Source organism: Erinaceus europaeus, chromosome 5 (genome assembly GCF_950295315.1).
Source record: "Erinaceus europaeus chromosome 5, mEriEur2.1, whole genome shotgun sequence".
NCBI lineage: Eukaryota > Metazoa > Chordata > Mammalia > Eulipotyphla > Erinaceidae > Erinaceus > Erinaceus europaeus.
In genome coordinates this window covers 50,638,332-50,660,064 of record NC_080166.1, presented here as the reverse complement: position 1 = coordinate 50,660,064, position 21,733 = coordinate 50,638,332, and the positions used below count along the sequence as shown (strand labels likewise).

Genomic DNA, 21,733 nt, shown 5'->3' with positions numbered 1-21,733 from the left:
TTATTTATTTGTTGGATAGAGACCATCAGAAATCAAGAGGGCAAGGAGTGATGGAGAGAGAGAGAGAGAGAGAGAGAGAGACAGAGAGACACCTGCAGCCCTGCTTCATCACTAGCAAAGCTTTTCCCCCTGCAGGTGAGGGCTGGGGGGTTGAACCCAGGTCCTTGCACATTGTAACATGTGCACTCAACCAGGTGCGCCACCACCCAGCTCCTTGGTTAACTATTTTCTACAGTTAAACTAACCCTGCATTTTCTGGAATAAACTCCATTTGGTTGTGATGTACTATCATTTTAATATTGTCAGATTTGACTTGCTATTTTTTCAATGTTTTACTACTAGTTCAAACTTCCCTATTGTTTATTCCTCTGGGAGTTTGGACCAAAATTCTCTTTGGGGTGCAGAAGGTGAGAATTCTGACTTCTCTGTTGGACATGGGCATTGGCAGTCGATCCATACCCTTAGGCCTGTTTCTTATTTATTTGTTTGTTTATTATTGGATAGAGACAGAGAGAATTTGAAAGGAGAGGGGGAAATAGAGAGGGAGAGAGACAGTGAGAGACCTGCAGCCCTGTTTCACCACTCTGAAGCTTTCTGCCTGCAGGTGGGGCCCACGGGCTTGAACCTGCATCCTTGCATATTGTAATGTGAGCCCTAACTAGGTGTGCCACTACCTAGTTTGTTTCTATCTTTCCCCTAGTCTGTTTCTATCTTTCCCTAGTGGGGTAGAGCTCTGGAGAGGTGAGGTTTCTTGATTTGCTAATTTTGTTAATAATGTTTACATCTAGGACTTTACCCTGAAGTTACCTGTGCTTGAAACTTTTTAAAAAATTTGTATTTATTTATTTATTTGTGAGAAAGCTAGGAGAAGAGAGAAAGAACCAGATATCACTCTGGTAACATGTGTTACCAGGGATTGAACTCCGGGACTTCATTTTCTTTATCCACTGAGCCACTTCCTGGACTACTGGGGTTGAAACTTTTTTTGTGTATAGAAAGTTTATGAACTACAATTTCAATTTCTTTCTTTTCTTTTCCCTTCCTTCCTTCCTTCCTTTCTTCCTATTCTTCCTATTTTCCTTCCTCTTTTCTTTTTCTTTTTTGCTAGTTAATTGTTTTATTTTGCTAAGAAAGAGATACACACACACACAGAGAGAGAGAGAGAACAGAACTCTGCTCAGCTGCTCAGCTCTGACTTATGTTGGTGTGGGGGATTCAACCTGGGACTCTGGAGCGTCAGGCATGCAAGTCTTTTTGTATAACCATTAATGCTAGCTCCACTGCCCTTCAGTTTTCCATAACAGATATACATTTATATCAGTACCCTCCATTCTGATTCAACACCAGGAAACTGGCTTTAGTTTTTGTCTTTTCCATACTTGCTAATGCTGTCTCCTTTGTCTTTAATACATTTACTTCTTTGATGACCTCCCCTGTACGTAACCATTCTTGCTCTGTCAGTACCACCCCCTTCCTTATACAGATGTCTCTACCCTGACATTCTGTCCAGGGTTGCGACTGCTCCCTCCTCCTGAAGCCCACCCCACATCAATGCCCTGTTCAAGCCATCTGAGCTCCTAGAGCCTACAGTGGGGCTGTCATGCTGGGAAGGAGCTCTCCTCGACCCTCCTAGACTCAGACACCGGTGCTATGCTATCTACTGTGCGCATACCTCCCCACATCTGATCTATTTATTAAATCATTGCTGAGGACTGAGTCTGTTTCATTTAAAATCCATGTTGTCTCATATATATTGGCAGTTAATAAATAATCCAAAAGACTAAGATAAACTGCATTTTAAATGATACATGTTCCATTCACACACACACACACACACACACACACACACACACACACACACACACGTAAAGTCGTCAGTTGCATCAGTATTGCTGGTTTATGTTCCACTTTGACTGTGGATTAACCCTGCATCCATGGACAAATTCAGTTCTGTTTTCTAACTAGTAAGTAGGATGAGGACAGAAATAATTACAATATTAATTATATGATAAGTAGCACAGGATGCCATGCTACAAACTTGACATATATTGTCATCTAATCTGGAAAGTGATCTCTTGGAGGGCTTATTATTATTATTATATTCATTTTATAGAAGAGGAAACTGATTTGAGGCAGGCATCATGATCTTTATTTTGCATTTGAAAAAACGAAGAACAAGTAACGATCCATCTATCCAGTGTAGTGTAAGCAATGATCATGGAGATGGAACTCATATACTGTGCCTCCTGAAACCAGACCACCCAGCACATATGGAAATGGCTGGCACATAGTAGTGCCTGGCAGTTAATAATCGTCTAGATGTCTGGAGTGATCAATCCTAAAAGCTCTACCTAGAGTCACTAGCCAGGTATATAACACAGATAGAATCATAGCACACTGTTCATTGAGATGGGGAAGGCTGATCTATTTTTAGATTTAATAATTGGAAGTGGTTTTTCTTACTAGAAGGCATTTTCAAATCCTCTCTATTCCAAACTGGTAAAGCAGACATTTTTATGTAGGAAAAGGGCATAGACTCAGAAATAGGTTATGTACTTAAATCTAGAAGGAAATTCAAGATGGAAGAAGATGTTTTTAGTAGATAGCAGATGACAGAAAGGATTAATGGTACCCTGGAGGAAAAACAAAATAAACAAAGGGCACCAGAGCAGGAGAAAGTAGCCCACTGGTCATGAGGAGAACAATAAAGACTTGAGAAACGTCTGTCATTCCAGCTCAACATTTAATAATAGCCAAGGCCCACGAATCCATTAATGTTGTGATAGACCTGTGAATCTGGCACAAGATAGGTAGGTGTTCGATATATATTTGTTGAGTTGATCTGTCAGTCCCTTCAAAAGCTTACGTTGAATTTCCAGTTAAAAGGAGGAGTCAAAAACAAAAGGGGAAACCATAAGAAAATGAGAGCAGCCTCAGAAATGTGAAGATTGGAAAAGCACATAGGTACTGTCTTAACAGACTAGGGAAAACGATCCTCCACTGGCAGTGAGCAAAGCTGCACAGAAACTCAATTTGCATTGTAAAATCCCTCAAGACGCAGGTATTTCTGGAAGGAGAGGGTGAAGATAGGGTGAGGACTTCGCTGACAGTGTGTTAATGAAGCAATTATTCTTTTCCCACTTGCACAGCAACTACCCCTGACCTTCTCAGTTCCCAGACTGCTGGCTGACAACCCCTATGCACCTGGCAGAAAAAATAGAAATCTTCACTGGGGGAGAGAAAAGAATGAAGATCCTGACATCAGGAAGTCCCCTAGGAATTATCTAAGAGCTAGACATTGGTGATCTTGAGGAATAGACCCAGATAGCGCCCCTACAGTGAAGACTGCAGTCAATAAGCTACATGCACACGCACAGTTGCTAATCAGCCTTCTGCTGGGCAACTTGATTTGAGCAAACAATTAGGGAAAACCAGAAGAGCAAGGCAAACCTGCGCTGTGACTGAGATGTTTAGTAAAAAAAGAGCAAAAGTACATTCATAAAAGGAGAACGTGGAACTATGTTTGAAAAGCAGAGAATAAAAAGGCAAACTGTTAGATATTAAAATTAAAACAGTAAGTGGGAAGGGGCTTAGAAAAAGAAATACGATTTAGGAAATACCCCAGAAAATAAAATGAGAAGACAAAGATACAGAAAGTAGGAGTGAGAGGCCAGGCCGTGGAGCACCTGGTGAAATGTATGCATTACAAGTGCGCAAGGACCTGGGTTCAAGCCCCTGGTCCCCACCTGCAGAGGGAAAGCTTCATGAGTGGTAAAACAGGGATGCAGGTCTCTCTCTCTCTCTCTCGCCCCCCTCAATTTCTCTCTGTTTCTATCTACCCAATAATAAAGGTTAAAACAAAAATAGAAAAATAGGAGTGAAAGATAAAATCCAGCCACTCCAGAAAATCGATTAGCGAATTAACAGGTGTTCCAGAAAGAGGAGACAAAAAATAGGAGAAGGATATTATAGAAAGTAATTCAAGAAAATTTCTCAGAACTGAAAAGTATGTTTGTCCAGTACAGTGTTCTAAAAGAGATGCACACCATATCATATCACCAAGACATTTCAAGGGACTAAGGGGAAGAGAAAATCCTACCATCTCCAGAAAGCTGAGAATGAATTCATACCAGAATCAAGAATTAGAATAGCAACAAATCTCTCAGAATATAACACTTGGTATTATAAGACAATAAAACATTGCCTTCCAACTTTGGGTGGAAAACAATGTCCAATTTCAATTTTTTTTTTTTTTTGCTTCCAGGGTTATTGCTGGGGCTCAGTGCCTGCACTAAGAATCTACTGCTCCCTGAGGCTATTTTTCCCCTTTGTTGCCCTTGTTGTTTATCATTGTTGTTGTTATTGCTGTCATCCTTGTTGGATAGAACAGAGAGAAATCGAGAGAGGAGGGGAAAACAGACACCTGCAGACCTGCTTCACCACCTGTGAGGCGGCGCCCCTGCAGGTGAGGGAGCCAGGGGCTGGAACCGGGATTCTGGAGCCAGTCCTTGCGCTAACCACCCCCCCTCTCCCCCCCTTCTGCCTCCAATTTCAGTTCCGTCCCCATTCAAAAATGTAAGGACAGAATAAATCTATAAGTCTTTCTCTTTCTTATGACCTTTCTCAAGACCTGACATCCTGTAAACAGAGACAAGAGTCTCAAAGATAGGTTGTATGGAAACCTCATGGTAATAACAATAATACCTAGGAAACAGCCTGCCCAGGATGGAGCTGGTTAGAAGATTCCAGAAAAGATTTCTTCAGATAGATAAAACTGATGGAACACCTCGTTTAAATATATCAAGAGGGGGGCTGGTGGTGGCACACCTGGTTGAGCACACATGTTTCAATCAATGCATAAGGACGCAGGCTCCAGCCCCTGACCCTCACCTGGGGGTGGGGTATCGAGGAAGCTTTGCAAGGGGTGAAGCAAGGCTACAGGTGTCTCTTCCTCTCTATCTCCCCTCCCCTCTCGATTTCTCTCTGTCTCTACCCATTAATAAACAAAAACATAAAAAATAATGTATCAAGAGGATAATTATACATTTTGGAAAAGATTTGGATTAAATTAGTAAATATTCTATGAAAAAGTCAGAAAAACCAACAAATATAGCATTATTTCTTCGGGGCAAAGTGAAAAGTTGTACAGGGCTTATTAAAAGTAAGCACGTTGGGAGTAGGGTGGTAGCACAGCAGGTTAAGCTCATGGGGCGCAAAGCGCAAGGACCGGCGGGAGGATCCGGGTTTGAGTTCCTGGCTCCCCACCTGCAGGGGTGTTGCTTCACAGGTGGTGAAGCAGGTCCGCAGGTGTCTCTCTTTCTCTCCCCTCTGTCTTCCCCTCCTCTCTCCATTTCTCTCTGTCCTATCCAACAACGATGACATCAACAGCAATAATTACAACAACAATAAAAACAACTAGGGCAACAAAAAGTAAACAAACAAACAAATATTTTTTAAAAAGTAAGCACGTGGAGTCAACAGCATACCTCAGTTGGATAATGTGTTGCTTTGCCATGTGTGCAACCCAAGTTTGAATTCAATCCTGGCTACACTGGAGGAAGCTTTGGAGCTGTGGTCCTCTTTCTCTCTTTCCATTTCTCTCTCTCTATCTGTCTCTCTTTGTTTCTCTCACTGTCTTCCTCTCCCCCTCTCTCCCTCCATGCCTCCTGTTCTCTGTCTCTCCCTCTCTTCTAATAATAAAAAAGTAAGCTCTTGTACTCATCAAAAGCAAATGAAAAGACAAATTAGAATCTTGAGATACTCAATGGACATTAATTACAAATCAGACCTAGAATATATAATGACCTTATAAAATTCAGTGAGATAGCACACAGCACCCTCCAACACTATCCCTCTGCCCCTGTAGGCAAAAGGCATGAAGTAGTTTTTCACAGAAGAAGAATTGCATATGGTCAGATAATATAAAGATATTTAATCTTATAAGTGATCAGTCAGTACAAATCAAAACTACTGTGATCTAGTCATATCACTGGCAAAAATGTAAAAGACTGATAATAATACATGGAGGTTAAACTATAGATTCACAAAATCTTTTATGCATTTGGTGAGATTAAAAAATTAAACTGTTTTACAATATCTTCCAAAGTTGAAAAAAACATACTTTACTGTTCAGTAATCCTTAGTTTAAAATGTATATAAGAGGGGGCTGGGTAGTGACGTACCTAGTTAAGCACATGTATTGCAAAGCGCAATGGACCCAGGTTCGAGCCACCGCCCCCACATGCAGGGGGTCTGCTTCAGGTGAAGCAGGTATGCAGTGTCTTTCCCTTTCTCTATCTCCTCATCCTCTCTCAATTTTTCTGTCCTATCTAGTTTTAGAGAGAGAGAGAGAGAGGGCAAAGAAAAAAAATGCCTCTGGGAGCAGTAGATTCCTAGTGCTGGCACAGAGCCCCAACAATAACCCTAGTGGCAATTAAATCAAATCAGATCGATGGGGTTTATAGTCAACAATATTTATACACCTTCCCCATATTAGGGAGCTACTCTCTTCCCTGATCCAGCTTTCTGTTCCTTTTCCAGCCATGACATAATCTCCCCAGACAATAACTTGGATCCACCTGTATATCAGATTTCAGGTTCAGGGAAAAAAAAAAACTAGTATAGCCACAGGCCCCTTGAAGTATAACTAAAATATGCCCACTAGCTGTCTACAAAATGCAGAACCCCTCCCCCCCGCCAGGCACTTCATCTGCACTATTCCAGCCTTTAGGTCCATGATTGCTCAACAATTTGTTTGGCTTTGTATGTTAACTCTTTTTTCAGCCACCAGGTTCCAGATGCTAGCATGATGCCGACCAAACTTCCCTGGACACACAACCCCACCAATGTGTCCTGGAGCTCTGCTTCCCCAGAGCCCCACCTTACTAGGGAAAGAAAGAGGCAGGTTGTGAGTATGGATCGACCTGTCAACACCCATGTTCAGTGGGGAAGCAATTCCAGAAGCCAGACCTTCCCCCTTCTGCATCCCACAATGACCCTGGGTCCATACTCCAAGAGGGATAAAGAATGGGAAAGCTATCAGAGGAGGGGATGGGATACCGAGATCTGGTGGTGGGAATTGTGTGGAGTTGTACCCCTCTTATCATATGGTTTTGTTAATGTCTCCTTTTACAAATAAATTAAAAAATTTAAAAAAAGAGTAATAACAAATGTATATAAGAGGGCTGGGGAGATAGAATAATAATGGCTATGCAAAAGACTATGGTATCAGGAGTCTGGCAGTAGCACAGCAGGTTAAGCGCAGGTGGCACAAAGCTCAAGGACCGGCTTAAGGAATCTAGTCCGAGTTCCCGGCTCCCCACCTGCAGAGGAGTCGCTTCACAGGCAGTGAAGCAGGTCTGCTGGTGTCTGTCTTTCTCTCCCCCTCTCTGTCTTCCTCTCTTCTCTACATTTCTCTCTGTCCTATCTAACAATGGCGACGACATCAATAACAACAACAACAATAACTACAACAACAACCAAAAAAGGCAACAAAAGGGAAAAAAAAGACTCTGGTGCCTGATGCTCTAAGGTCACATGTTCAGTCCCCTGCACATTATAAACCAAAGCTAAACTGCTCTAGAAAAGCACAAAATATAAATATATATGTAATACATATTTGAAAAATGCACAACCAGGTTCATTGTAGCACTGTTTTGCAAAAACCTAGAATCAACAACCCAAAAGCTTCCCATCAGTGGAAGAATGAATGATATTTCCAAGTTCTGACCAAGACATTGCAAAGGAGATGACTTTGCCATTTTTAATGGCTGCATAGTATTCTGTTGTGTATATGTACTGCAACTTAGCTATTCCTCTGTCGTTGAGTATCTGGGTTGCTTCCAGGTTTGGGATATTACAAACTGTGCTGCTGTGAACATAGGTATACATATATCTCTTTGAATATGTGTTTTCCTTCCTTGGATAAATATCCAGGAAGGAAACTGCCAAGTCATAGGGTACATCCATTTCTTGAGTTTTGAGAAGTCTCAGACTGTTTTCCATAGGAATTAGACAAATTTACATTGCCAACAGTAGTGTGGGAAAGTTCCTTTCCCCCACATCCTCTCTAATACTTATTTCTGTCCTTTCTTTTCTTTTTTTTATTTCCTTATTTTCCCTTTTGTTACCCTTGTATTTTTTTATTGTTGTTGTAGTTATTATTGTTGTTATTGATGCCATCGTTGTTAGATAGGACAGAGAGAAATGGAGGGAGGAGGGGAAGACAGAGGGGGAGAGAAAGATAGACACCTGCAGACCTGCTTCACTGCCTGTGAAGCGACTCCCCTGTAGGTGGGGAGCTGGGGGCTTGAACCGGGATCCTTACTCTGGTCCTTGTTCTTTGAGCCACGTGTGCTTAACCAGCTGACTACTGCCTAACTCCCGTTTCTGTCCTTTCTTATGTATGGTATCCCATTGGTTTATTTTTATTTTTGTTTTGCTTGCTGTTGGACTTGAGTCTTTGAAGACACTTCTGAAGTATTCTGCCAATATTTTCTTTTATATATTTAGTGATTTCTGGTCTGATGTCTATGTCTTTTATCCATTTGCAGTTGACTTTTGTGCAGGGTGTTATGTGGTGGTCTTTCATTCTTCTTTATGTTTCAACTCAATTTCCTCAACACTACTTATTGAAGAGATTCTCCTTTCTCTAATTAATGTTCTACTCCCCCTTGTCAAAAATTAGTTGCCTATATTTTGGTAACTAATTTCTGAAATTTTAATCATATTACATTGACCTGTGGGTCTATTTTGATTTTAGTACCAGGAAGTTTTGATTATAATAACTTTATAATAGATCTTGAAGTCAGGAAGTGAAGGATGCTACTCCACACAGTTCCCACCACCAGAACTCCATATCCCATCCCATCCCCTGATAGCTTTCCTCTTCTTTATCCCTCTGGGAGTATGGGGTATTCTTTATCCCAGCGTCATTATGAGGTGCAGAAGGTGGAAGGTCTGGCTTCTGTAATTGCTTCCCCGCTGAACATGGGTGTTGACAGGTCGATCCATACTCCCAGCCTATCTCTTTCTTTCTCTAGTGGGGTGGGGCTCTGGGAAAGTGGGGCTCCAGGACACATTGGTGGGGTTGACTGCCCAGGGAAGTCTGATTGGCATCATGGTAGCATCTGGAACCTGGTGGCTGAAAAAAGAGTTAGCATACAAAGCCAAACACACATGAACCTAAACGCTGGAATGGTTCATATGAAGAATTGCAGGGGGGGTGGGGTCTCCATTTGGTAGAGAGTTAGTAGTCCTATTTTAGTTGTATTCCAAACAGCCCATGACTATACTAGTTTTTTTTTTTTTCCTGAGCCTGACATCTGATATGCAGGTGAATCCAAGTTATTGTCTGGGGAGATGGTGTCATGGCTGGAAATAGGACCAGAAAGTTGGATCAGGGAAGAGAGTAGTTCCTAGATATGGGAAAGGTGTATAAATATTGTTGACTGTAAACCCCATTGATTTGATCTGATCTGGGGCCCATATTCAGCTTAGGAGTCTATGTGACCTCTTCATCTCTGTAGATCTGAGCTCACATTCTGTGGTCATGAGTAGGAATGTTCCAAGCTGCCCCAATTTCAGGACCCATCTTCCTCAGGTGGAACATAGAGTATGTTGTCCAACCTCCCTTTGGAAGATGGAACATTCTCTACTGTTGTTGACCCATGTTGAGGACAAGGTTCTATGGGGGCCCACAAAGGGGTCTATTGTGTTGTTTCTAGTAGAGATGACCAGTAACAATGGAGAGAGGAATATATTCAAGATGTAGGCCCGTCATGTCTGTTTGGGAATCTCAAGACTCCCTGAATAGGGCCCCAGCTGATGAGGTGGCCTGATAGTGACTAAAGAGTCATAGTTAAAGTATGCCAACTCTTGCCCTTATTCAGCTTTTGCAGTCCTTACTTTGATAAGGTTAGCTTTGGAGTGAATACAGTGTAGGTGAGGATGTTATCTAAGTCTAAGTAGACACTATTTTATTAAGAAGTTTATGGTGTCTTTTTAGGTCTTTCTACTTGCTTGCTGCATATACTGACTCACTGCAGACTATTGTGCACTTTTTCTTTAAGGTATATATTTTGCTCTAATTTATGGATACATGTGACCATATGCCCTATCTCATGTGATCGGTTATATATCTAGGCAAAGAAATAGAGATTGGAAATGAAGAAGACAAGCTCTCACTAGTTGCAGATGATATGACAGTATACATAGAAAAACCTAAGGAATCCAGCACAAAGCTACTGGAAGTTATTAGGCGATACAGAAAGGTGTCAGGCTACAAAATCAGTGTACAAAAATCAGTGGCATTTCTTTATGCAAATACTAAATCTGAAGAAGAGGATATCCAGTATTCATTCCCATTCACTGTTGAACCAAAACCAATAAAATACCTAGGAATAAACCTGACCAAAGAAGTGAAAGACTTGCATACTGAAAACTATGAGTCACTATTTAAGGAGATAGAAAATGATATCAAGAAATGGAAAGACATCCCATGCTCATGGATTGGAATAATTAATATCATCAGAATAAATATTCTCCCCAGAACCATATACTAATTTAATGCAGTGCCCATCAAAGTTCCACTAAGCTTCTTTAAGAGAATAGAGCAAAAATTACAATAATTTACTGGAACCAGAAAACACCTAGAATTGCCAAAACAATCTTGAGGAAAAGAAACAGAAATGGAGGCATCACACTCCCAGATCTCAAACTATATTATAAGGCTATCATCATCAAAACAACCTGGTACTGGAACAAAAATAGGCACACAGACAAGTGGAACAGAATTGAAAGCCCAGAACTAACTAATCCCCCACACCTGTGGACATCCAATCTTTGATAAGGGGGCCCAAAGTATTACATGGAGAAAGGAGACTGTCTTCAATAAATGGTGCTGGGGAAATAGTTAAAACATGCAGAGGCATGGTCATTTTGATGATGCAAATTTTTCCAACCCATGAACATGGTATATTCAACCCCCCTTTTTTGGGTATTTCTTTCTATTTCTTTGAATATTGACTCATAATTTTTCTTTATTAAGTTTATTCTTAGAGACGTGATTGTTTTGCTGCTATAGTAAATTGACTTAGTTTCTGAATTTCTTCTTCTACCTTTGTGTTATACACACACACACACACACACACACACACACACACACACACACTGTATATAGTGTGTGTGTATATATATATATACATATATATATAGTGTGTATATATATATATATATATTGGATAGAGACAAAAATTGAGGGAAAGAGAGAGAGAGAAGCAGAGACACCTGCAGCACTGCTTCTCCACTTGTGAAGCTTCCCTCCTGCAGGTAGGGTTGAACCTGGGTCCTTACACATAGTACTAGGTGTGCTCAACTGAGAGCAGCACCACCTGATCACCATAACTTAGTGTTTGTCTAGAGGAATGTCACTGATTTTTGCATGTTAATTTTGAATCCTGCCACTTTACTATATTATTTAATAATTCCCCCTAGTATTCTACTGTATTCTTTTGGATTTCTATATATTTACATTCTATGTATACTATCAAGTAATCTGTAAATAGATAGCTTTACATATTCTCTTTCAACTTGTATCTCTTTAATTCCTTTCTCTTGCCTAATTGCTATGGCTAGGACATACAACACTGTGTTGAATAGCAACAGTGACAATGGGCAGCCCTTTCTTGTACTTAATTGAAGAGGGAATCACTGGGACTAATTGAAAAAATTAAAAGCATATAGTAGAAAATAATGGAAGCTCAACCTCAAGCTATTTTGCATGAACTTATCTCTATTGGTTGATTTATTATTTTACCCAATTGGTTTCTAGTCAATTTCCTTGTCATTTCCCATTTGGCAAATGCAGGTTGTGCCTGCTTTTAATTTTTTTAAAAAAATATATGTTATTCTTCTGTATAGATTTTTATTGTGAATGGCAATAGCTCATAGTCTTAAAATTATAAAAAGAGGTTAAACTTTTATTTGGGAATCATAGACCTAAAAGACAGGTAGCATACTGTCCTGATTGAAAGAAAATTCTACAAACATAATCTAAACTTACTATTCGGTAAACTGTAGACTAAAAAAAATGTTGTCCATACACAGTGACAGTGGTAAACATTATGAAAAATGAAGATTAATGCAAAACTGCAAGAATCATGTGTTGCACATCTGGTGGGAAATATACTTCTGTTTAGCTATATTTGGTTGTCAAGCTAAATTTTTAAAACTTCACTGATTTTATTTGATAACACACAGAGAAATTGAGAGGGAAGTGGAGTAGAGAGGGAGAGAGAGAGAAGAGAGAGAGAGAGACTGTGAGATACCTGTAGCACTTCTCGGTTCATGAAACTTTTCTCTAGTAGCTAGGGACCGGGGGCTTGAACCTGGGTCATTGTTCATGGTAACATCCACACTTAATCAGGTACATCACATCCCAGCCTCCACAAGCTGATTTTCTACACTTAACCATAGGCAGTGTGTATTTTATTTTATTCTTTTATTTATTTATTTATTTTTGCCTCCAGAGTTATTGCTGTGGCTCAGTGCCTACACCACGAATCCACTGCTCCTGGAGGACACTTATTTTCCTGAAAACAACACAAAAAAACAGACAACAACAACAACAACAAAACATCCCTCTGCTGCAAGTGTACAGATGGCCTTTCTGGAACAGTAGAACCAGGTAGAATATTTATTTATTTATATTTATTTAGGATATATATTTAGGATATATGTTTTTAAGCCAGTGAAATAGTTCAGTTGTATAATATACTGCTTTGTCATGTGTACAACCCTGATTTGAGCCTGGCTCCTTCGTGAGTGCTGTGGTTTCTTCTCTCTCCCTCTCTGAATCTATCAAAAATATATAATATCATTTTTAATTCTATCTAATAAATATATGTTCACTAAATAATTCACTAGACACTTTCCTCCCAACTTTCTCCTTGTAAAAAAATCACACTTGTATGAATTTATTATGAAGGTGAAGGTGCGATTTATTAAGTTTCCAGAACCATGTGGCTAAATCGAGAATTTAATAAGTATCATACTGAGTAGTGACATCATTATTTCCCTAGTTACTCAATGTGGAGGCAGAAGTGAATAAGCTAGATATAAATGCAATATCTAACAGGGTGGAAGTGTTAGAACTTTTTATGGCCATGAGGTCAGTAAGCCTTGGAACTCAAAATGTGGTCACTCAAGACATGTAACCAACAAATATGATGGGGGCCTGCCAAATCACTGCTTATGGAATTGACAGACTATGTTCTACATGATTTACTCTGGTGGAAGCTAAATGCTAAAAGCTAAAAGCTAAACTCGTTACTGAGTCCTAAAATTCTGAAATAAGGTTTTGTGGATATATCAACACTAAAGCATACACATGTTTGCTGTTTTACATGGAGTTAGTAGAGAACAGGTATCTAGTAAATATCACAAGACCTAAAATATGTATGTGCTTATTTATATAACACAGTTTGTTCCTTTTAGTTAAATGACATGTAGTCATGTTGACACCCTGAGAAGCTGAAACATCCAATTTCTGCCTCGCTATAAAGCCCAAGTTCACTCTCTCTTTTGTTGGATTAGAGTAGGAAGCTTGATATGAACTAGAAGATAAAACACACTGCCCGGGGGTTGGGCAACAGCACAGCAGGTTAAGTGCATGTGGCGCAAAGCGCAAGGACCGGCCTAAGGATCCTGGTTCAAGCCCCAGGCTCCCCACCTGCAGGGGAGTCACTTCACAGGCAGTGAAGCAGTTCACAGGCGGTGAAGCAGGTCTGCATATGTCTATCTTTCTCTCCTCCTCTCTGTCTTCCCCATCTCTCTCGATTTCTTTCTGTCCTATCCAATAACAACAACATCAATAACAATAATAATAACAACCACAACAATGATAAAAACAACAAGGGCAACAAAAGGGAAATAAATGGCCTCCAGGAGCAGTGGATTCCTAGTGAAGGCACTGAGCCCCAGCAATAACCCTGGAGGTGAGAGAAAGAAAGAAAGAAAGAAAGAGAGAAAGAGAGAAAAAAGAAAGAGAAAGGATATCTCTTGTTCATTATCTCCATGTATACATCTTCTATTTCCGCCATAGTTTTGTGCTTTTGCCCCTATCACTACTGAATCTGCTCTTGTCATCTAGCCACACCCTATGAACCCTTAACTTTTAGAACAGTTGAGATCCTCTCTCTTGAAATACTCCCAAAAGCACAGCCTAAGACAAAGACTTGTGTGCAAATGGTTTATTTGGGGGGAAAAAACTCCAAGGAGCTTAAGTGAGAGATGACATAGAAGGAGAGAAAAGCTGTGGGGAAAAGTTGAGTCTCCCTTCCCTGCTGCCAGTCAGAACAAGGCCAGAGCAGAATGGGGGAAGGACCAAGTCTTGATCACTTACCAGATTTCACCTACAAAAGCCCTTGAAGCCTTTGTGGGACTTGCCATTGCAGAAGTAAACACCAAGGCTAAAGGTATTTAAAGGAGTCACCAGTTCCCTGATACCGTGCTTATCAAGCACTTAGAAGTCTTTTTTTAAATAAATATGTATTTATTTATTCCCTTTTGTTGCCCTTGTTGATTTATTCTTGTAGTTATTATTGCTGTCATTGTTGTTGGATAGGACAGAGAGAAATAGAGAGAGGAGGGGAAGACAGAGGGGGAGAGAAAGATAGACACCTGCAGACCTGCTTTACTGCCTGTGAAGTGACTCCCCTGCAGGTGGGGAGCCAGGGAGCTCAAACTGGTATCCTTATGCCGGTCCTTGCACTTTGCACCACCTGAGCTTAACCTGCTGCACTACTGTCCGATTCCCAGAAGTCTTTTTTTTTTTTTAATTGCCACCAGGCCGGCACTATGAATCTACTGCTCCCAGCGGCTACCTTTTCCTTTATATTTATTTATTTATTTATTTTTATTAGACAAGACAGAGAGAAATTGAGAGAGGATGGGGAGATAGTGAGAGGGAAAGAAAGACACCTGCAGACCTGCTTCAGCACTGGTGAAGTGGACCCCTGGCAGGTGGGGAGAGGGAGGGGGGAGCTCGAACCTGGGCCTTTGAGCTTGGTAGTATCTGCATAATTGCCCGGGCCCCCTAATTTTCTATTTTTGCGTCCAAATTTTGATATTCCCTATGGTTCTGTCCTATCCTGGAGCTGCTGGCCTTTTTCACATCTAGTCCTTTCACAGGAGATTTCCCTCAGCCCCACAGATGTAAATAGCACCTATTTGATTTCCAAATCTAGCTCTTAACCTCTTCCTAGAACTCCAGAGTTGTGTGTTTGTCTGCTTGACAGATATCTAGATGAAAATCTAAGTTGCATTTCAAACCCAACATGGCCAAAAACATAGTGCTTGCTGCCCCCCCCCCCAAACAATGGCCTATGCCCCAGCTCTACCTGAAACCTAATTCACCATCTCTATGCCTGCTTCTTAGGATGAGTTCAAACCCAGACTTCAGCGTTAGCTTTTATGCCCCATTAGTAAGTTTTGTGGACACATCCTACAAGCTGTGTCCTCCATTTCCCTTCTCTCTACCTCTGCTGCCTACAGCTCTCACTTCATCCTGTAAGTTTCCTAACTGAGCTCTCTCCCTTTCACCTCCAGCTACCAGTTCATCCCTTTCACAGTCCCTCCTAGAGGAGGGACTTACTTTTTCCTGCTTAAAACTCTACATTGACATCAAAACTCCCTTCACTTGCTCACTATATGATACCCCTTGGTCCATATGCTTTACCTGTGGGCCTTGCTTCTGTTCCTCCAACTTGGATTCCTCCAAACTTTGGATTAACAGGCCAGGAATTTTCCCCCTACTTTTGCATAAATGACTCCTTGTAAGTAATATCTGCAGGCCGTTCTGGGTCCCCCAGCCCCGGCTGTTGGGCGATGGAGGTCAGAACGTCCCCCTGGGAGTCCCGGGGTAACTCTGCGTGTTAGGAGCGATGAGTGGGGAGAGACGAGAATCACAGACTCATTCAGCTCCAGAGCGCCTCGGAAAGGTGGATGACTTTATTTATTGGGAGAGAAAGCAGGCAAGTTATACCCATTGCACAGGGAGAAGGTCAAGGTAATCATTAACCCAAACACAGAGCAACACAATGCATAGTCACATTTTGACCTGTAAACTATTTGATCACAAGTGGAAAGTTACCATACAAGGTTTGATCAAGATCTTCCCTATACATATTTCTCTGGGGCGGGGGGGCAAGTTACAGGCACCTCAGGGGGAGGGGAGGTTGAGTGAAAGGAGTTTGATGTGCCTTGGTTCAGACTTTCAGCAGGAATCATGGGAGCCAGGAGAGAGTGCAGTGGTATTTTCAAGCTTTTTAAAGACAGCAACCACTAGCTATAGATACCCTGCAAGACTATTCAAATATGAAGGAACGATAAAAACAGTACCAGATATGCAAACGCTAAGGGAGTTTGGCATTACCAGACCTACCTTGTAAGAGTTACTGAGAAGAGAGCCACAGAGAAAGAAACGGGGAATTCTTTTTTTTTTTAATTTTTTATTTAAGAAAGGATTAATGAACAAAAACATAAGGTAGGAGGGGTACAACTCCACACAATTCCCACCACCCAATCCCCATAACCCACCCCCTCCCATGATAGCTTTCCCATTCTCTAGCCCTCTGGGAGCATGGACCCAGGGTCGTTGAGGGTTGCAGAAGGTAGAAGGTCTGGCTTCTGTAATTGCTTCCCCGCTGAACATGGGTGTTGATTGGTCTGTCCATACTCCCAGTCTGTCTCTCTCTTTCCCTAGTAAGGTGTGTCTCTGGGGAAGCTGAGCTCCAGGACACATTGGTGGGGTCTTCAGTCCAGGGAAGCCTGGCCAGCATCCTGGTGGCATCTGGAACCTGGTGATTGAAAAGAGAGTTAACATATGAAGCCAAACAATTTGTTGAGCAATCATGGATCCCAAGCTTGGAATAGTGGAGAGGAAGTGTTAGGGAGGTACTTACTGCAAACTCTAGTGTACTTCTGCTTTCAGGTATATATTTTGCAGTAGTTTATGGATACGTGTGCACATAAGCTCTCTCTCACAGAAACTGGTGTATATCTAGGTTATGGGACTTTGTTAGAAAGTGAACTACCTGAGATGAAATTAGAGTGTACTATAAAAGGAAAGGTCTCACCCGAGTAATGAAGCTGAAGGGTTGTCATTCCACACATGAAGTCTCTGGATACAGTCTGAGGTGAAGCATGTTGAGGTGGCAATCGTTGCGTTGGTTAGGTTGTGATTGGCGGATGCAGAAACGGGGAATTCTTAAACTCTCAACAATTGGTGTACTGCACTAAAGTAACAGACTCTGGGGTGGGGATGGGGGCTCAAGTCCTGGAACATGATGGCAGAGGAGGACCTAGAGGGAGTTGAATTGTTATGTGGAAAACTGAGAAATGTTACACATGTACAAACTGCTCTATTTTACTGTCGACTATACATCATTAATTCCCCCATAAAGAAAAAAAACAAAAACTTTTCACTAAAAAAAAAAAAAACTCAACAAGGTGATGCACAGTAAAAACAGATCCAGAGGGAGTCGGGCAGTAACACAGCGGCTTAAGCGCACATGGCACAAAGCACAAGGACCAGCGGAAGGATTCTGGTTCGAGCCCCCAGCTCCCCACCTGCAGGGGAGTCGCTTCACAAGCAGTGAAGCAGGTCTGCAGGTGTCTATCTTTCTCTCCCCAGGTCTGCAGGTGTCTATCTTTCTCTCTCCCTCTCTGTCTCCCTTGCAGGTGGGGAGCCGGGGGCTCGAACTGGGATCCTTAGGCCGGTCCTTGCGCTTTACCACCTGACTCCATTGCCTTCATTTTCAAAATTGTTTTTCCTAAATTTTTTTTGAGTTCTGTCATCTCACTGGTCTAATGGATTTATGTTTCTCTCTCTCTCTCTCTCTCTCTCTCTCTGTGGTCTCCATTTTTTCTGCTTTATAATTTTCCTGATAGGAAATTTGACCTTAGTATTTTTATGTTGTTTTTTTTTCTGCCTCCAGGGTTATTGCTGGGGCTCAGTGCCTGCACTACGAATCCACTGCTCCTGGAGGCTATTTTTTTTTCCTTTTGTTGCCCTTGTTGATTGTTGTTGTTGTTATTATTGTTATTGCATAGGACGGAGAGAAATGGAGAAAGGAGGGGAAGACAGGATGGGCAAGAAAGATAGATATCTGCAGACCTGCTCCACCGCCTGTGAAGGGACCCCCTGCATGGGGGGAGCCAGGGGCTTGAACCGCTTAGATGTTGGTGTTTGCCTTTCCTTCACCCACTATTGGAGCCGGCTGGAGCCTGCCAGTTTCCGCTGCTTGTTTTCTTAATTGACTGTTGTGCTTTCAGAGAATTGCTAAGAGCAATTTTTAGTTCTCATTTCTGGCACATCTGTGTGCTTTCCCTTTCACAGATGTTGGTATTGGGAAGATTTTGTGGTTGTCACTTCTTCTAGTGTTTGCCCTTCTTCTGTAGCCAGTCAACAGCGTCAGGTTGAGCCTGATGTAAAGTTTCGAGACCTCCTTTGAATCTGGAGAGGTGGCAGTCGTTGACTATGTGGGTCATAGTCTGTCTGGAGCCGCAGGGGCAGTTCGGGTCGTCTCTGGCTCCCCAGCGATGGCACATAGCGGCGCACTGGCCATGGCCTGTTCGATAGCGATTGAGGAGGGCCCAATCATAACATGCTAGGTCAAAGCCGGGTTGACGCTTGCAGGGGTCTGTGATGAGGTGTTTGTTCTTTACCTCAGCTGACTGCCAACTCTGTTTCCAAGAGTCTGGAACAGAGAAGTTCAGTGTAGGCGTAGGAGACCAGATTGGGTGATGAGACGTTAAGCGTTGGACAAGGTGGGCAAAGATATCCACGTATATTGGCAGGTCCGGTCGAGCGTAGACGTGGGAAATGAACTTAGATGATGCCACATCCCGACGAATATCTGGCGGGGCGATGTTGCTAAGAACTGGCAGCCATGGAACCGGGGTGGAACGGATGGTTCCAGAAATTATCCTCATGGAGGAATATAATTTGGAATCGACCAAGTGGACATGGGGGCTACGGAACCATACTGGGGCACAGTATTCTGCAGTGGAATAGCATAATGCCAGAGAGGATGATCATAGTGTGGAAGCGCTCGCGCCCCATGAGGAGCTGGCCAGTCTTGCAATCATGTTATTCCTCGCGCCCACCTTTGCTGCAGTTTTTATGAGATGTTCGTGAAATGACAGAGTGCGATCGAGAGTAACGCCAAGATAGACTGGCTGGGCTTCATGCCGGATTCTCGTATTGCCAAGCTGCAGATTAAGCTCACGCGAGGCCAAGGCATGGTGTAGATGGAAAACAGATGATACCGTTTTTGCGGTGCTAGGGATTAGTCGCCATTTTTTACAGTAATCAGATATCAGAGACATGTCTTTCGTGAGTGTTTCCTCGAGGATGTCGAACTTGGATGCCTGAGTTGCACAGCAGATGTCATCGGCGTAGATGAACTTCCTTGAAGAAGTTTCTGGGAGGTCATTGATGTAAATATTAAATAGCGTAGGAGCCAGAACAGAGCCCTGGGGGAGACCACTTGAGACAAGTCTCCATCTGCTAGACTTGTCACCCAGATGCACCCGGAATCTTCTGTTTTGGAGAAGAAACGATATAGTGTTGGCCACCCATGGAGGCAGGCATCTTGAGATCTTGACTAGGAGACCACGGTGCCAGACCTTGTCATAGGCTGCTGTGAGATCAACAAAGACAGCACCCGTCTTTAAATTCTTCTGGAATCCATTTTCAATGTAAGTTGAGAGGGCCAGGGCTTGTTCGCAGGTAGATCTTCCTGGGCGGAAACCAGCTTGGGTGGGTGATAGGAATTTCTCTGTAAGAGGAGAAATACGTGACAGAAGCAGCCTCTCAAGGAGTTTGTAACACACAAGAGGTTGTCACTGATTTATCCCTATTCACTTCTTTTTTTTAAAAAAAAATTTATTCCCTTTTGTTGCCCTTGTTGTTTTATTGTTGTAGTTATTATTGTTGTCATTGTTGTTGGATAGGACAGAGAGAAATGGAGAGAGGAGGGGAAGACAGAGCAGGGGGGTAAGATAGACACCTGCAGACCTGCTTCACCACCTGCGACTTCCCTGCAGGTGGGGAGCCAGGGGCTGGAACCAGGACCCTTACACTGGCCCTTGCGCTTTGCGCCACCTGTGCTTAACCTGCTGCTCAACTGCCTGACTCCCCCTATTCACTTCTTATTTGGGGGTTTATTCAAAATACTCATATAAACTTTAGTTGTAAATGTAGTTGGCAGATTTGGAATTTGCTGCCCACTTGATCAGTGTTGATGTAGGGATTTGGTTGGGTTTTTTGTTTGTTGTTTTTTGCCACCATTCTACCCTCCTACAGTATTCTGAAGGAAATAGTAATTTTTATAAATATTTTAAATATGCTTATTTATTTTTATTTTTTAAAAAGATTTTTTTTAAAACTTTATTTTTTACTGGCTAGAGACAGAGAGAAATTGAGATGGGAGGGAGATAAAGAGGGAGAAAAACAGAGAGACACCTGTAGCCCTGCTTCACCACTCGTGAAGTTTCCCTCTGCAGTTGAGGACCACAGGTTTGGACCTACGTCCTTGCTCTCTGTGGTGTGTGCGCTTAGCCAGGTGAGCCACCAGCTGGCCCCCATTTATTTATTTATTTTTAATGAGAGATACAGAGGGAAATATACAGATATAAAGAGAGCAGAGCACTGGTCAGCTTTGGTTTAAGGTGCTGGGGACTGAACCTGGGAGCTCAGAGCCTCAGGCAGGAAACTATTTGTATAACCATTATGCTGTCTCCCAGGCCCAGGAAATAGTAATTTCCAACAATCAGTAAGTTAGTCACATCTGTCTTTGAGCTGAGTATCCAGCTATTCTATGTGGAATGATGAAACTATATGGTGGGCAACATCCTCAAAGTTTACTACTACAAAAATGAAACAAAAAATATACTTCAGCTTTCTGCTAGGTCAAATTTCTGCATTGTATTGGAGACCTATCAAAAATGGCATCACAGAACAGAGTATATTTCTCCTATTTAAACACTTTTCAGATAATTAGATCATGTAAAAGTGTTAAAAGAAGTGATTGAGATCTTTATAAAGCGTATTGTGTTCCACTTATTGTGTTAATATCAGAAGTGAAGTTCAGTTTCTGACTTAAACACACATACTGTGGGGCCAGGTGGTGATGCACCTGGTTGAGTGCATGTATTACAACGCTCAAGGATCCAGGTTGATCCCCCAGCCCCCACCTGCAGGGGTAAAGCTTTGTGAGTGGTGAAGCAATGCTGCAGGTGTCTCTCAGTCTATCTCCTTCTCTATCACCACCTTCCCTCTTGATTTCTGGCTGTCTCTATCCAATAAATAAATTTAAAAAATTTACTTGGGGGTCAGGTGGTAGCACAGCGGGTTAAGCACATGTGGCACAAAGCACAAGGACCGGCATAAGGATCCCAGTTTGAGCCTCTGGCTCCCCACCTGCAGGGGAGTCACTTCACAGAAGGTGAAGCAGGTCTTCAGGTGTCTTTCTCTGCCCCCTCTGTCTTCCCCTCCTCTCTCGATTTCTCTCTGTCCTATCCAACAACAACGACATCAATAGCAATGATAGTAATAACCACAACAAGGATAAAAACAACAAGGGCAACAAAAGGGGAAAAATGGCCTCCAGGAGCAGTGGATTCCTGGTGCAGGCACTGAGCCCCAGCAATAACCCTGGAGGCAAAAAAA

At 42.2% G+C, this 21,733-nt stretch overlaps 1 protein-coding gene across 1 annotated transcript in view; it reads left to right on the top strand.

Moving 5' to 3' along the window:
- The window catches only part of NDUFAF2 (NADH:ubiquinone oxidoreductase complex assembly factor 2), a 445,591-nt gene that overhangs the window by 240,893 nt on the left and 182,965 nt on the right, over window positions 1–21,733 (top strand). Inside the window, exon 4 of the mRNA XM_060191304.1 lies at window positions 12,528–12,685. Coding sequence (XP_060047287.1) covers window positions 12,528–12,685 — 158 coding nt within the window. The remainder of the gene's footprint in view (window positions 1–12,527; window positions 12,686–21,733) is intronic.